This window comes from Schistocerca nitens, chromosome 2 (assembly GCF_023898315.1).
Source record: "Schistocerca nitens isolate TAMUIC-IGC-003100 chromosome 2, iqSchNite1.1, whole genome shotgun sequence".
Classification (NCBI taxonomy): domain Eukaryota; kingdom Metazoa; phylum Arthropoda; class Insecta; order Orthoptera; family Acrididae; genus Schistocerca; species Schistocerca nitens.
Window position 1 is genome coordinate 827384978 of NC_064615.1, and position 16808 is coordinate 827401785.

The 16808-nt window shown below is 41.6% G+C and overlaps 1 protein-coding gene across 1 annotated transcript in view; it reads right to left on the reverse strand.

Moving 5' to 3' along the window:
- The window catches only part of LOC126235364 (uncharacterized), a gene marked incomplete at its 3' end in the record, with an annotated part of 1261863 nt that overhangs the window by 599393 nt on the left and 645662 nt on the right, over positions 1-16808 (reverse strand). Inside the window, exons 23-24 of the mRNA XM_049944087.1 lie at positions 12766-12913; positions 6648-6897 (exon numbers count right to left, since the gene is read on the reverse strand). Coding sequence (XP_049800044.1) covers positions 6648-6897; positions 12766-12913 — 398 coding nt within the window. The remainder of the gene's footprint in view (positions 1-6647; positions 6898-12765; positions 12914-16808) is intronic.

Consider the following 16808-nt stretch of genomic DNA (forward strand, 5'->3'; position numbering starts at 1 on the left):
GATTTTGGAGTATCTTTTCTAGTTTCCTTCCAATTATTTTTTTTATTAATGACCCAAATTTTTTTTACAAATAATTGCTTTATAATTAAACTGAAATGAAACTACTGAACATATTGCCAAATGGCTGTGTTACAATGTAAGTTTGACCACTAGGAGTGCTGTATAAAAATTTCATCTCTCTAGCATGAGTGGATTTTGAGAAAATGTTCCTTATATTCGAAAAATTCTAATTTACGGGAAATGGCTATCAAAGCTTCTCAATACATTCCTGCACTATAGGATGGATTATCAGGGTCTTCTTCTTCATCCTCCAAAAGCTTCGCCGGCCGAAGTGGTCGTGCGGTTCTAGGCGCTACAGTCTGGAACCGGGTGACCGCTACGGTCGCAGGTTCGAATCCTGCCTCGGGCATGGATGTGTGTGATGTCCTTAGGTTAGTTAGGTTTAATTAGTCCTAAGTTCTAGGCGACTGATGACCTCAGAAGTTAAGTCGCATAGTGCTCAGAGCCATTTGAACCAAAAGTTTCCTCTTCTGTCTTCTTTTCTGGTCTGTTGTTCCATCATACTTCATATGCCTTTCTCTTCTTTCTGCTCCTCTTATCCTTTCTCTGTCAATATTTCTTAGTGCTCGTACAGTGTTCACCCCAGCTGTAAATCCTAATGCCTTCAGAACTTCACACTTCACACTGTTCCCTTGGTTGTAGGTTGCTATTGCATCATAAATGCCTAAGTGCAGTGTTTTTATGCTTACAAACACCCTTTTAGGAATCACTTTCCAAATCAAATTGTTTACGCTCTCATTAGGATTCTGCGTCTTTCCGTGTAGACATTTGTGTAACAATTCTGGCTGTGCTAAGTCATGAAAAATTGGTTTTATTGCATTTATCACAGCTGCTGGCAAACCATGTTTGTGATCATAGTCCTTTTTGCGTTATATTTGCACCAGGAATCTTTTGGGCACAGGCTGTGTTGAGGGTATTCATTGGAAGAGGCAGTTGAAGGAACAATGCCCACACTGCTTTTCGCATGTCACTAACATTACTAGTATTTTGCCTTATAGCATACCCATAGTATCTCTGTAGACGTTCAATCACCTCATCAGTAAGCCTGCCTCTCCCTCCTATTGTCTTTCCATCACTGAGCTTACTTGAACCCAAAGTTTGTTTGAGCCTTCGAAGCCGTGCACCCATACACTTTTGCACATGCCCAATGCATTCCAACTTTTCAGCTACAAATTCATTTCCATATGGTTTCAGTTCCTCTATAGTCTTGAAACCTTTGGAGTCACCATCCCCAAGTTAGTATTTGTACCTAACGTTGTATCTGGGAACTGACTGTTCAAAAATTTGTTTCACTCCATCCACTTCCATTGCTCCACTTGATCCACTAAAATTTGCCTCACAGGTTCCACTGTGCTCTCCTTTGATTTTATTTTTGCACCTACAACGTTTTGATAATACTGCAACATCTATCACTTTTGCACTATCACCACAAGTAGCAGTTACAACCCCATTCAGGGATTTATGACCCCTCTTTTGCCAGGAACCATCCAATGCCACTACCAAATCCCTAGTACCACCGTTCATTTCTACAGATTCCTCCACTGCTTCCTTCATGGTTTTCAAAGCCACACCTTCAACAGAGGATCCTACCAGTTCACAATAGTACCCAAATTTGCTTGGAGGCGATGGCAAGTTCATAATACCACAAAACAGTTTACCAGCAGCAGACCCTTTTCCAATGAATCGAAGACCATACACAAGTCGAACATTCACATCAAACACTCTAGATTGTCCATTTCCACCAAAGAGACTGGCATGTGAATTGTAGGAAGTCACTTGATACTTGAAACATGCACAGATTATCCTCATCTCACAAGCTCATCTCTGTTCAGCTCATTTTGAAGAGAAATATATGTACCACACAAATGTCCAGAGGCGCCTTTTGTCAAAAGCAGTACCTACTATTTTTACCCTCCACCACATTTACAAAAGCAAGATAAAGCATTACGACCACAACCCAGAAAGCGATCTTTCGACAATTTGCAAGATAGAGCTGTTACAGTGACATCATTAGCACAAAGTAAGTCAATAATTTAATTTTACTCCGTGTTCTTATTACTTTGAATTACATACTTTCTATTATAATCTTATGGTGTAATTCTGTTATAAACTTATGATGTAACTGCATTCTTTCAGTGCCTATCGGACCCACATCTGTTTATGCTGACCACAATTACTGTCTACCAAGCCCTAAGAAGTTGAAAACACAATATAACAGAGTACAAGCAGAGAATGTGCGACTAAAGAAGCGGATAAAGCAAATGAAGCAACTTAGTGTACGACACAAAAGAAGAATAGTGCAGTTTGAGAAGAAGGCTATGTAGTTCAGTTTATGATATGTTAAACAGTGAATATGTTGTTGGTTTGTTGAAGGAGCTATTGGAACTTCAGTGCAGTGCTAAAGTATGCCATTATTCTCAGCAAATAAGGAAATTTGCCCTGACCCTACACTTTTATTCTGCCAAGGCATACAGCTACTTACGAAAATTTGTGAAATTACCCCACCCAAGAACGCTTCCCCGTTGGGCAATGTCAGTGGGTGGCCATCCAGGTTTTACTGAGGAGGGTTTCACTAAAATTGCCTCTGAAATTGAGAATAGCACAACCCAAATTTTTGCAACATTGATGAGATGGCTATTAAGAAGGACCTTGTTTGGGGTGGGGAAAAAATAAGAGGCTATGTTGATTTTGGGGAGGGTGACATAGAAAGCTATGATAGCGAGGCAGCAAAAGAGGCTCTTGTGTTCATGGTCACAGCGCTAAACAGAAATTGGAAAATTCATGTGGATTATTGTTTAGTTCACTCCATATCTTCTACTGTAAAGCTAAATTTGGTACAACAGTATCTCCGAAAACTTGAAGACACTGGTGTTACAATAGTAGCTGTGGTTTGCGATGGTACTGCCACAAATAGATCTTTAATGGCAAATTTAGGGATCAGATGTGATGAACAGGGAGCACAGTGTTGGTTTCCCCACCCTTAAAATAATGATATGAGGGTATTTTGCATGTTTGACACAGCTCACATGCTAAAGCTGGCACGTAATTTACTTTCAGAAAAGAATTTTTTGTTAGATGGTACCATTTGAGGCAGTGATAACGTAATTAAATGGGAATATTTTAAAAAGTTAGTGGACTTGCATGAAAGGGAAGGTTTGCATGCTGCAAACAAACTTAGGAGGCAGCACATTCTGTACCATACTCAAAAAATGAAAGTGGCTTTGGAAGCACAAACCCTTAGCAATTCTGTTGCAAATTCCATGTTGTTCTGCAAAGATTTAGGCATTAAAGAATTTTATGGGTGTGAGGCAACAGTTAAATATATCAAAATGTTAGACAGTGCCTTTGATTTATTAAATTCTTGTCACACAATGGGCAAGGGCACTAAGGCACCAATTTTCAGAGGGAACAGAGACACAGTCTGTAAAAGGATCAATGAATACATTAAGTATTTCAAGTCTTTAAAGCTTTCTGATGGACGTCCTGTTATTTTGTCTAACAGAAAAATGCCGTTGTATGGACTGAATTTAATGAGCATAAGGCAAATTGCAGAATTGTATGTTTGGAAAGAAAATGCAGAGCTCAATTATATTTTGACCCATAGAACAAGTCAAGATAACTTGGAATTATTTTTCTCCAGCATTCGTAGTAGAGGAGGAAACAGAAATAACCCAAATGCTGTGCAGTTTAGATCAGCATACAGGAAATGCTTACTTGCACAGATAGAAGGTTCTCATAATGGCAATTCCCAAGAATCAAATACTAGTATGCTACCTCCTGCTACCGTTCCATCACTTCCTTTTGCTAAGGTAAGCCCTGCAGCTGTAGACCATGATTATGTGCCAGATTATGCCTCACTGAGTATGTACTCTGAATATGTCATTGAGTACATAGCTGGAAGTATAGTGAGACAGGTGACAAACAAAATTAACTGTACTGACTGCTTAGAAGTTATTTTTGCTTGTATTGAGGCTAAAAGAACTGGATTGATTGCAGCGAAAGATGTGAAAACCAGTTTAATCAATCCAGCTAATGATGTTGTTAAACTTTGTAATGTTGCTGAGAAGGTTTTCAGAGATAATGAGGACATAATCCTGAAATGTCAGAAAAACGTTTTGTTGAGGTTCCAGACAGAAGCGTTGCAATTGGTGAGAGGCTCCTTATTTATAAACAATGAACATCTTTCTACAGAAACTGAATTTGGTGAAGAAACCCATTATGTTAAACTGATAAAACTGCTGCTCAAACATTATTTTGTATGTCGAATAAATCACTTATGCAAATCAAAATCATCTGAGCAGAGAGGTAAAGTTGTGAGACAACTATACACGAAGCTTATTTTATTTAAAGGTCAGTGAAAAGACTGAAAAAATACGAATGTCAGTTAAAACATTGTAAAAATTAAATGTAAATAAATTATTTTACTTTTCTTGTAGATTATTATTATTATTGAATTACTATGCTTGTAATGAAATGATAATTAGACACCCTAGCTGCAAGCAGGCGTTGATATACTTCATTGGGGACATGTTGAAAATGTGTGCACCGACCGGGACTCGAACCCGGGATCTCCTGCTTACATGGCAGACGCTCTATCCATCCGAGCCACCGCGGGCACAGAGGATAGTGCGTCTGCAGGGACTTATCCCTTGCACGCTCCCCGTGAGATCCACATTCCCAACATGTCCACAACACTACATTCGTAGTGCGCCTAATAGATGTTTGCCCATCATACTCATTACTCGTGGCAGATTAATCTACCAAGTCCCGTACGGGTTCGGGCATAGCGTGTGCGTTCGCACAAGAAGGTCAAAGGCCGGGAACCCATATTTTTAACTATATATGACGGTAGTATCTGTTCCCGAAAGAACAGTTACCGTCGATGACCATGCAGCTTTGCTCGAAATGAAATGATAATTAAATAGACACCGTAGCTGCAAGCAGGCGTTGATACACTTCATTGGGGACATGTTGAAAATGTGTGCCCCGACCGGGAATGTGGATCTCACGGGGAGCGTGCAAGGGACAAGTCCCTGCAGAGGCACTATCCTCTGTGTACGCGGTGGCTCAGATGGATAGAGCGTCTGCCATGTAAGCAGGAGATCCCGGGTTCGAGTCCCGGTCGGGGCACACATTTTCAATATGTTACCAGTGAAGTGTATCAACGCCTGCTTGCAGCTAGGGTGTCTATTTAATTATCATTTCATTTCGAGCAAAGCTGCATGGTCATCGACGGTAACTGTTCTTTCGGGAACAGATACTACCGTCATATATAGTTATACTATGCTTGTGTTAACTACTTATAACACATATTTCAAATAATATTCTCGTTCACAGTGTACTGGTTTTTGAGGCTTTGACTGTTTACTTTGAAATAAAATACAAAAATATCGCATTTCTGCGCCCGTTACTGTTTCTCATAGTTAACCACTGCATGTTTAGAAGTTTCACCGTAATAGTCTGGTGGTACCTGCTCTAATTGCATTAATTTATGGGCAACAAGTAACGTTATAGTGGATGGACAGACTTATTTGAGTTGTCTTGTAGTGTTATCTACATCGAAAAGTTTAGCCATATTTCGACAAAAACATCCCTTTTTGCTGTCGGTGTACACTGAAATCACTGCTGTCTATTGCTTGTTTTAGAAAAAATAAAGCTAGTATGAGCTATTTCAAGTAAGTCAGACGCAGTTACAAGGGGGCGGGACACAGCAGACGAATGCCTTGACTAAAGAAAACATGGCGGACAGAACTTCAATTTGCTTCAAACATGGCGGACCTATAGCCATTCTATGAAATTTTAACTCGTTGCTTCCACCAGTCAGCTTCTTGCTAGAAGATGTCACAGGGCTATGGCCGGCCATGTGTTGCTTAGCAGAAGAACGCACTGTTTCAGTAATTGTAGTATCGCAACTTGGTATTAGTGTTAATTTTCTTTTCCCTACGTTCTTCCTCTTCTTATATACACGGTTACTAAAAGGTGGCATCGTAACCAGAACTACGCTTTACACAAGAAGTATAATACTACCAACAACAGGCGCAACACTGAACTAATTCGAAACGGTAAACAGCAAAGAGACGATGTTCCGCGCTCTTAGCGCTTCATTTGACACAGAAAACAATGCAGCCAACCCTTGCACACTCGCTGTATGCGTAACATAAGGCGCTGTATGCATAACAGGCCGAGAAAATCCCAAGCAGTTCGCCAGGAAGTCACGAGAGGGTGTTAGATGCATTCAGCGGCCGCCCATTTCCTCTGCAGGCGTGGGGGAAAATGCTAATAACTCCACTTCTAGGGCGAGTAGAACAATAATTCAAAGTTTACATTAAAGAGTAATGTTCCAATTAATTTTCGGCTGCAAAAAAAAAAAAAAAGATCGTAATTTTTTGGATTTGACCACCTCCGGCTCCCCTTAAACCCAGTCGAGTATCCGGGGAGACCCACTGTGGGAGTGTGTAGATGGCTGTATGCTTCCACACATATACTCCTGCCTCCTTCTACTGTAGATACGTCTGCACAAACATGGAGCTCATCCTCTCATGGAAACCAGTTATAAGTACTGTAATCTAGCCGTTGGAAAGCGTTACCTTGCAGGATGTCGTAGACGCTGAATCGCAGGTTGACGCGGTGCTGCAGGCCCAGGTAGACGAGCGCGCGCGCCGCGTGGTGCTTGACGTACTTGGCGTAGCGCGTGCTGTGGTTGGTGTAGTACCACTCGTCCGACGGCAGCAGCAGCTGGCTCAGCACGTCGGGCAGCCCCTGGTCCAGCAGCGCGCGGTGGTGCGCCGGCTCCAGCGCCAGCGTCGCCACGATTTGCAGCACCAGCACCAGCAGTTGCTACGGCAGAGCCCGACATACTCTAGCCATTCAGTGTGACGATCAGCACAGCGCTATCACAGTGTACAGAAACCCAGCAGAAGAACAGGGTGTCAGCATCTACTCCTATGCTGACCATCTCTCCCTCCAGTAATCCCAACTCTCAACAATTCCACCTCATTAATTTTATCTTCTGTTGTAAACCATCATACCTCTCCATCAACCCCGACGTCCACAGTTATTTGTTGGATATATTCCAAATTCTGATTTCCCCTACAGTGTTTATCCCTCTAATCTGTCTCAGCTACCTTGGAAATTCTTCCCTGATGTCATGACAAATGTCCTCTCTGATCCCCTACAGTGTTTACCCTCTAAGGTCCCTCTTCCACCAAGTATGTATGTATGTACGTATGTATTGATCCGGGGACGTAGAAACGACGGAAAGGCTTCGTCCCCGCCGTAGCCCTCAGTGGTTCACAACCTCACAAAAGACTACAGCAGTCCACTCACGATGAATGTAGCCCCAAATTTTTGCTTGACGGAGCAATTATGGTGCACGCGTACGTGGAGATAGTGTTTGCACAGCAATCGCCGACATAGTGTAACTGAGGCGGAATAAGGGAAACCAGTCCGCATCCTCCAGGGCAGATGAAAACCACCTTAAAAACCATGCACAGTCTGGGCAGCACACCGGACCTCGACATTAATCCGTCGGGCGGATTCGTGCCGGGGACCGGCACGCCTTTCCGCTCGGAAAGCAGCGCAATAGACCGCGTGGCTGGCAGGGCAGGCTCTTCTACGATAGTAATTGTTCCTTGAAGTCATAGCACATATCCTACCATTCGGTGCCTTCTTCTTTTCAGTGTTCTGAATATGTTCTTTTCCTCGCCTATTCTGCAGAGTACCTTCTCATTCCGTTCCTTATAAGACCATTCAATCTTTCCATAGCACCACACCACAATCACCTTGTTCTCTTCTTCTCCATTTCCGATTCCGGTTCATTATTGCCGGCCATGATGGCCGAGCGGTTCTAGGCGCTACAGTCTGGAACCGCGCGACCGCTACGGTCGCAGGTTCGAATCCTGCCTCGGGTATGGATGTGTGTAATGTCGTTAGGTTAGTTAGGTTTAAGTAGTTCTACGTATAGGGGACTGATGACCTCAGATGGTAAGTCCCACAGTGCTCAGAGCTATTTGAAACATTTTTGAACCGGTTCATTATTCAGTGTCATGCGATGTTGCTCTCCAGATGTACATTCCTACAAATTTCTTCTCAAAATTAAGGCCGATGTTTGATACTATTAGACATCTTTTGGCCCTAGACATCTTTTTGCCAGTGCTAGTCTGCTTTGATGTCCTCCTTGCTTCGTTCGTCCTGTGTTATTCTATCTTCTTGACAGCAGAATTCCTTAACTTCGTCTTCTTCGTGGTCCCCATTATCGACGTCGAGATGACTACTAATCGAGATTATTGCTACTCTCATTTCTGCCACTCATTAACTTCGTCATTATTCGCCTTACCCTCAAGTCACATTTTGTTTATTGTATTCAACAGACCATGTACTTCTTGGCACTGAGGATAGCAATGTCATTAGGGAGTCTCACCATTGATAGCCTTTCAGATTGGATTTTAATCCCAGTCCCAAACCTTCCTTTTATGTCCATCATCACTTCTTCGATGTATAGGTTGAACAGCAGGAGCGAAACACTGTGACCCTGTCTCACACCTTTTTTCATTAGGAGAACATTTTTCTTGGCCTTTCATTCTTAACGTCCCCTCTCGGGTTTGTACAATTCGCTGTCTTTCCCTATAGCCTATAACTGTTTTTCTCACCGTTTCGAACATCTTGCACTGTTTCACAGTGTCGAGCTCTCTTTCCAGGCCGACAAATCCTACCAACTTTTCTTGATTTTTCGTATGTGTTGCTTCCATCGCCAATCGCAACGTCGCAACTGCTTCTCTGTTGCCTTTACAAGACACTGAAAGTCAAATTGATAATCATGTAACAGATCCTAATTTTTCCTTTCGACTCTTCGGTATATTATGTTTGTCATCAACTTGCAAGCATTAGCTGTTGAGCTGATTGTACAATAGCCTTCACAATTGCCTGCAATCGCTATCTAACAACCGACATTAGTCAGTTCCACAAAAGCGAACCACTAAAACACATCGCACAGCTGCTCACTCAAAAACTAACCGGATCTGCACCTACAGTCACGTTGGACCCACCAGAGCACTCCCGAGAAAGATCACATCAGAACGGTCAAACGCCAAAAATTGAAGAACGGGTATGATGCAACCTCGCAGAAACTCTTATCAACAATGACAACGATCGCGAATGACTGCAGAATTATATATGGGCCGCAGCCATTACATCTCCATGTATGCAAATGTTGCTTGGGTCAACGCTTCTCCCATGTCATCATAATCACAATTCGTTATGCTTATTGCTGAGTGTCGTAACAGCATGAAGCAGACGTCTCCATTCTGGACGCTTGCCAGCTTCTCGCAGATCCTACTGAAGAGGTAAACTGCAGATCTTGATTTGATTTATTCAATCTACTCATTGCTGTTCCCTCGCCCTCGTGACCTCGATGTTTCCTTCCGTGGTTCCTTTCTCCGGATTTTTCCATCTTTTCTTACAACACTGTCAAAGTAGTGGAAAATGTTTTGGTTGACATGATAAGAAATGATCCTTGAGATGATGACTGGGTGTTGTGTGATGTCCTTAGGTTAGTTAGGTTTAAGTAGTTCTAAGTTCTAGGGGACTGATGACCATAGATGTTAAGTCCCATAGTGCTCAGAGCCATTTGAACCATTTTTTGATCCTTGAGATAATGAATTGCTTAATAACGGACACTTAATTTTTTTCTATTTTATGTGCAGTATCATGCACAAGCACAAGAGATGGACATAAAATACGCTGTTTATATCTGGCCTTAAGGGTCCACTTTTCACAATCATAAAAAAGACGAAAAACAAAAGTGTTTAATAAGCCGGATCTTTCTGCTATCCGTTATCTCTCTGTTCTACTGGATCTTGGTCAACTACTTCATAGCCTCTCGTCCTAGCACGATCCGACGTGTAAATTGGACCTGTGCTCCTCTATAAGTTATCATGAGTTGAACTTGCTGGGACTGACGTCTAACTCATGTGATAGAGTAACATCCTTTAGTTTTGTTAGTAACTCAGCAAGTTCATTTCCACAGTTGGTTAAAACCACGTTGTCATCAGCAAATAGAAGGTTGTTAATAGCTATTGCACCAATTGAGGTATCTTTAGTCCAGCCGTCACTAGCTTTTCTAATAACGTGATCGGTATAGATATTGTGAACCTGGGGGATGGGGCACAACCCTGTCTGCCACCTTTGATACACTGAAGTAAGACGTGTCAGTACTTGTCTTCACAGTTGCAAGATGATTATTATTATAGACTTCCGATGAGTGCTATCAAGTGTGGTGGCACACCGAACTCTGCAAGTACCTGTCACACCGTTTCCCAGAGAAAATAGTCATTGGCTATCGTAGAGTCAAGAAAACAGGTGAAAACAGGAAAACAGAACTTTCGCATTATCTGCGGAATGTTGAGGATCTGTTCACGAGTTCCTCTTCCTTGAACAAAACCTACTTGTTCTGTATGGTTTGAAACGAGTTGTTCAGGACGTGGAGCAAAATTTTGCCTGCTTGAGATATGAGACCAATTGTTCTGAAGTTCGAGCAGTTTCTTAGTGACCCTTCCCTGTTTAGTGAGATGAAAAGAGACATCGAACAGTGTTCGCCGTATTTTTTATACAATGGATGCAGCACATCATCTAACTGACTCATTTCCTTGATCATCTCTACAAATATACTGTCTACACCATGGTATTTATAATTACTCAGATAGCATTCTCTATTTTTCTGCGTAAGATAGTAGGTTACAATGTAGCTTGCTCAGTTGCTTAACTGTCCTAACACTCCATTTATCTCGAACGGCGTGCATGCGATCTTGCTTTCCCTATTCTACCAACTTATTCCCTCCACATTATGTACCACTTTATAATATTCTCACACCTCCTCAAACACCCGGACCACCTTCTCTTGTCTTACAGTTCGCAAGAGACAATCCAAACACACCATGTTTTTCCTTTTCTTGAAGAAACAGACTATTGTGGCTCCTATACCAACGCATCCCACTTTTCCACCATCTCGAAACACACCACACCCTTTCCAGGGTAATTTTAATTAATAAATTTGAACAACCACAGCATACACCACGCATCCTTGATCATATGAAGGCTCCAAGCACGCGTCGTCCTGGGTAGCTAGAAACCTGCTCTCCTTCCAACATCCATGTCCCACCTATTAAATGGTCCCACATACACATGCCACTTCCCTTTTTATTTATTTTTCATTTTTATTTTATAAGTCATTTTTCGTAGGACCAAATTGAGGAGCAAGTCTTCATGGCCATGGAACGAGTGAGTACATGAAACTGTAATGGAAGAGTAGTAATAGATAAAATGAAACGTGCCCTACTCAGACGAAAAGCTATAAGTTTAAATAAACACAATCAACAACGTAACACAGGAATTAGCTCAATTTCTTAATTTTTCCAGAAATCTTCGACATATTTGAAGGAATTAGCCATGAGGAAACTCTTCTGTTTGGACTTGAAAGGGCATGGGTTACTACTAAGATTTTTGAATTATTGTGGCAGTTTATTGAAAATGGACGAAGCAGAATACTGCACGCCTTTCTGCACTGAAATCAAAGAGGTGCGTTTCAAACGCAGGCTGTATTTCTGACTAGTATTAACTGAGTGAAAGCTGCTAACTTTTGGCAATAAGCTGATATTTTTAAGAACAAGCGACATTAAAGAAAATATGTATTGAGAGCTCATTGCAAAATTCCCAGTCTACTGAAGTGGGCTCGACAAGAGGTTTGCGAAGTTACACCACATATTGCTCGAACCGCCTCTTTCTACGACAAAAATTCCCATTTTGCGTCAGAAGAGCTACACCAAAAAATACTACCATACTTCAGAAGCGAATGAAAATAAGCAACTTAGACTACTTTTCGTAATGAACTGTCATTTATTTCAGATATTGTTCTAATGGTAAATAAAACAGCATTTAGTTTTTGGACAAGTTCCAGAACATGGGCTTTAGACGACAGCTTACTATCTATATGAACGCCTAGGAATCTGTACTGTTCAGTCTAATTAATCATATGCCCATTCTGTATAAACAGAATGACAGTTTTTGTTGAAATGTGTGTTAGAAACAATAAAAAATTGAGGCTTACTGTGATTTAGCATCAGTTTTTTCTCCATGAGCTTATGTCTTGAACTGCATTATTTTATACAGTGACAACACTGCACACAACATCCTTCACTACCACGCTGGTGTCATCAGCAAACAGGAATATTTTACAATCACCTGTAGTACTGGAAAGAAGAAAATGTAGCGAGCTCAGACCCCTGGGGCACCCCTCATTAAACTGAGCCCCACTGGGGCAGAGAATGCCCCTCTGCTGTTAAGAATTAAAGTAAGAGGTGAACCAGTTGTAAGCTACTCCCCTTATTCCATAATGGTCCAACTTCTGCAGTAACATTCGGTGATCAACACAATCAAACGCCTTAATTAAATCAAAGAAGATACCTAGCTTTCGCAACCATTTATTTAATCCATTCAGATCCAAACTGAACATTTTACAGCAAATTACATGAACTGAAATGATCAATTACCCTTGAACAGATACACAGAGTGAAGAAAAATGATAATATGATAATTTCCTTGGCTGCTATCTGCTAACCATCCTGTGACGTTCTACATTATATTATGGCTAAAAGGGAGGGTTGTGAGGCGCGAATGAGTGGAAGAGCCAGCTGAACGGACAGCAGCACTCACCGGATCGTGCGTGGAGTCCAGCGCTGCGGCGAGGATGCGCAGCTGCGGCTCCTGCGCCAGCTGGGCCTGCACCGAGGGCCCCACCACCATGAAGAGAAGCGCGCGCGCCGCCAGGATCTGCAGGCAGTGGTAGCTGCAGTGCCGCCACCTGCACAGCGGCAACACCCAGGGCCTCAGCCTTCCGACATCTCGGCGACACTATGCAGTGGCAGCTTACAGCCAATACCACTACACTCTATAACACATACAGTCACGACCCTCGCGTCTGTTCTACACTACACCAGCAGCGCGCCAAGGGACAGCTAGCTACACAGTCGAGTACAGTGTTGACGAATGCAAATAACATCTTCAATAAGGATAATAGTTGAAGTAACGATTTGAAATTTGTGCCAAGGCTGGGATTTGAACCCGGTTCTCCAGATTACTAAGCAGATTTCCTCTATTTGTTCGTTTTTTAGATATTTATGTAGGATGCAACAGTTTCACATAATAATATCCCATAACAGAAAACAAACTCATTTATTAGGAGTTGGTATCCTTTTGAGAGCTACGGCCATGTTACAATACATTCCCATTTTAACTTAATTTTATCCATTGTTTGCAGTGTTCCTTCCGAGACTGTATTGCTTTCGTAATAATAAAGAACAACCACAACAAAAAAGAGGTGTAATCGAAAGTTTAGTGGACAGAGCAAAACGGATTTGTACGCCGGAACATCTGGATACGGAACTGAATCATCTGAAACAGGCCTTCGAAAAGAATGGGTACTCAAACAAAGAAATTAATAGACTTTTAAGACCTAATTACAGTAGACCAAAGGACAAGGATGGTACACAGCAATGGAAGAACACGGTGTCTTTACCTTTCATTAGTAAGGTTACAGATCGAATCAGCAAAATTTTGCTGAAACATAAAGTGAAACCGGTATTCAAACCTACCGGAAAAATAGGACAAGTACTTCGTTCTGTTAAAGATAGAAGGCCACCATTATCATCTAACGGTATGTATAAAATTCCGTGTACTTGTGGCAAGGTCTATATTGGTACTACGAAAAGAAGTGTGAATACGAGGATAAAGGAGCATAAAAGTCTTTGCCGACTGGAAAATAGACAAATCGGCCGTTGCGGAAAATGCACTTCAGTCAGGTGACCATGTAGTAAAGTTTTCCGAAACTACAGTTTTAAGTGCTACCACGAACTATTATCCACGACTGGCTATTGGAATTTATAAACATGAAGATAATTTTAATAGAAAAGAAGATGCCTTGAAATTAAGCGAGATATGGACAGTGGCGTTACAGAATCGATAAGTGATTTTTATCTATGACGGACTATTATCGATAGTTACATTTTTATCTTTGACTAGTTTTCTCTCTGCTACTATGTGCAAGCTAGACCACGCGCACTTTCCTCGGTATTTAGGCCACTCTCCGACGTCCGACTCGTCAGTCGGCAGGACTCAGCAGGACCATCCATACCTCTGAAGATGTCCAACGTAGTATTGGACGAAACGTTGGGAATAGAAGAATTCCTTGGACCACGGACATATAACACGGAAGAATTATCAACAACAGTACCATCCGGTCGTGAAAGCCTTCATTGTATGAAATACACACTTGATATTAAAAAGCACATTTGCAGAAACATTTTGACACAGCACATTTTCGAACTCAATTCGAAACAAATCGACTCTGAACGCAGAATGGTAATTGGAGCTACACGCAAGGAAAATTGCATTCCGGAAATCTTTAGGAAATTTAGTATTCCGAGATCCACAGTGTTGAGAGTATGCCGAGTATACCAAATTTCAGGCATTACCTCTCATCACTGATAACGCTAACAGACAATCAATACTTGGTTAAATAACCGCAGAAACCGATATGGGACTGACGATCAACGTGTCGACCGACGCGAGTGCCTCTGCTAACAGCATGACATCTGCTGCAGCGCCTCTCCTGGGCTCGGTCCGTTTCGGTTGGACCCTACACCACTGGAGAACCATGGCCTTGTCAGATGAGTCCTAATTTTAGTTTTTAAAAGCTGATGGTATAGTTCGACCGTGGTTCAGACCCCACGAAGCCATGGACCTAAGTTGTGAACAAGATACTGTGCAATCTTGTGTGGGCTGTGTTTACTTGGTTATGTACGACTAGCTGGAGACTATTTGCACCCATTCATGGACTTCATGTTCCAAAACGTGTCACCGGGACACAACTGTTCACGACTGTTTTGAAGTACGTTCTGGATAATTCGAGAGACTGATTTCGGCTACCACATCACCCGACATGAATCCCAGTCAACATGCATGGGACTTCATATTCCCAAACAACTATGGAACACACAAATCGCCCTACATGAATACCACTGAACATTTATGAGACATAATCAAGAGGTCAGTTTGTAGTTATCGGATCTAAAAAAAGATACCCGTCTAATCTTCAACATACTTCGTGTATCACAATATTTCAAAAGTTGCTATTCTTATCTGAACTGCTTAACGTACATGTTTCACATTTGTACAAGGCTACAAACGAGACAAATACTTTCGGAAAAGATTCCCGTTAACTTAAATTTACATTAGATGCTTAAAAGTTTGTATTTTACAGAAATGATTTTCTTGTTGTTAACAGTCTGTATCTTATGTCCTCTCAGCGTCGGCCATCGCTGATAGTTTGCTACCCACAGAGTAAAACTTCTCTATCACACGCAGCCAGTGTTGTGTGATTTGATGAGTGCTTGTACTGTAACCCAAGTAAGTTCATTTTGATGAGGTATACTATACCAACAACTGAAAATTGTTTATCAGCCGATACTGCGAAGAAAAAAAAAGAAAAACGAAAATAAAGGGATATTTTATCATGTCCAATAGTTGACAGTATGGCAGAAGGACATCATTCAGGTAACTGTGATGGCTGGAGATCCTGTCGCGTAGTATTGGAAAGGTAAATGTCTGGATGCACTAGGTGGCACAAAACACCCAAACAATCTATCAGGCAACAGCCTGGATACGAGGAGAAAATGATGAGTGTAATGAAAGTGAAATGGGGACAAGCAGTAAAGGTAGCCAAGGCTAGTTTCGAGAATGACATTTAGAAGTAGAAGATGAGGTACTGGTGGAAGTAAAGCTGTGAAGGCGGGTCAACATTTGTGCCGGGATATCTCAGTAAATTATCTGCCGGTCAAAGGAACAGGTCCCAGTTTCGAGTCCCGTTCGGGTAGAAAATTTTAATGTCAGGAAGATTCGAACGGATGTTACTTGGATGAAGGAGGTTATCTATTGGATTCCAAAATATGAGAGATGTTACGTGCATTAATGACATTAGAAAACATGCAGCAGTAATGTGGAATAGCCGTATCTGTAGGCTAAACTGCGTGGTAAAGTCTAGGGACGTTCTTCACCAAGCAGCGGATGATAAATTACTGACGACGACGAGGAAACGTTACACTCAAGTGCAAACAGACACCGCAAAATCTTTTGTTGTGCACAAGGCCTCTACTTTTCACAAAATGTGCAAAAATACTTTCAAGTACTGAGAAAAAAATTTGACAAAAAGATAATAATGTGAAATGCGGGCAGGCAAAGTCACTGGTATGAAGTTACTGAAATACCCCTGGTATTTAACTGGCGATAAAACATCGTATTTGACATAAGTTTGTCGTCTTCTGGTAAGTCTTACATTTAAAATGATGTTTCCAGTTGGCAAGTTCAGTCCAATTCTATGTTCTGAAATTCAATCCTGCCACTTCCTGTTACATTAATATTGTCTGAACTTTATGAAAAGCAACACTGAATACAATGAAGGGAGGTATATTTCACACCGTGCTGACGAAACGCACAGCAACAACGCAGTGCTTGAAAATAATGACTAACTGAAGAGATACCCTAATTCTCTGCGCTACACTGCAATGTTCATAGCATCATACTTTTAGAAATATAACAGAATTTACTGCCGACTCGAAGATAAATTCAACATCATCATTATCATCATCTATATTCATGGATTGAGTGCGAGGAACCTGCTCTGGCTTTAGCGTCTTAACTAC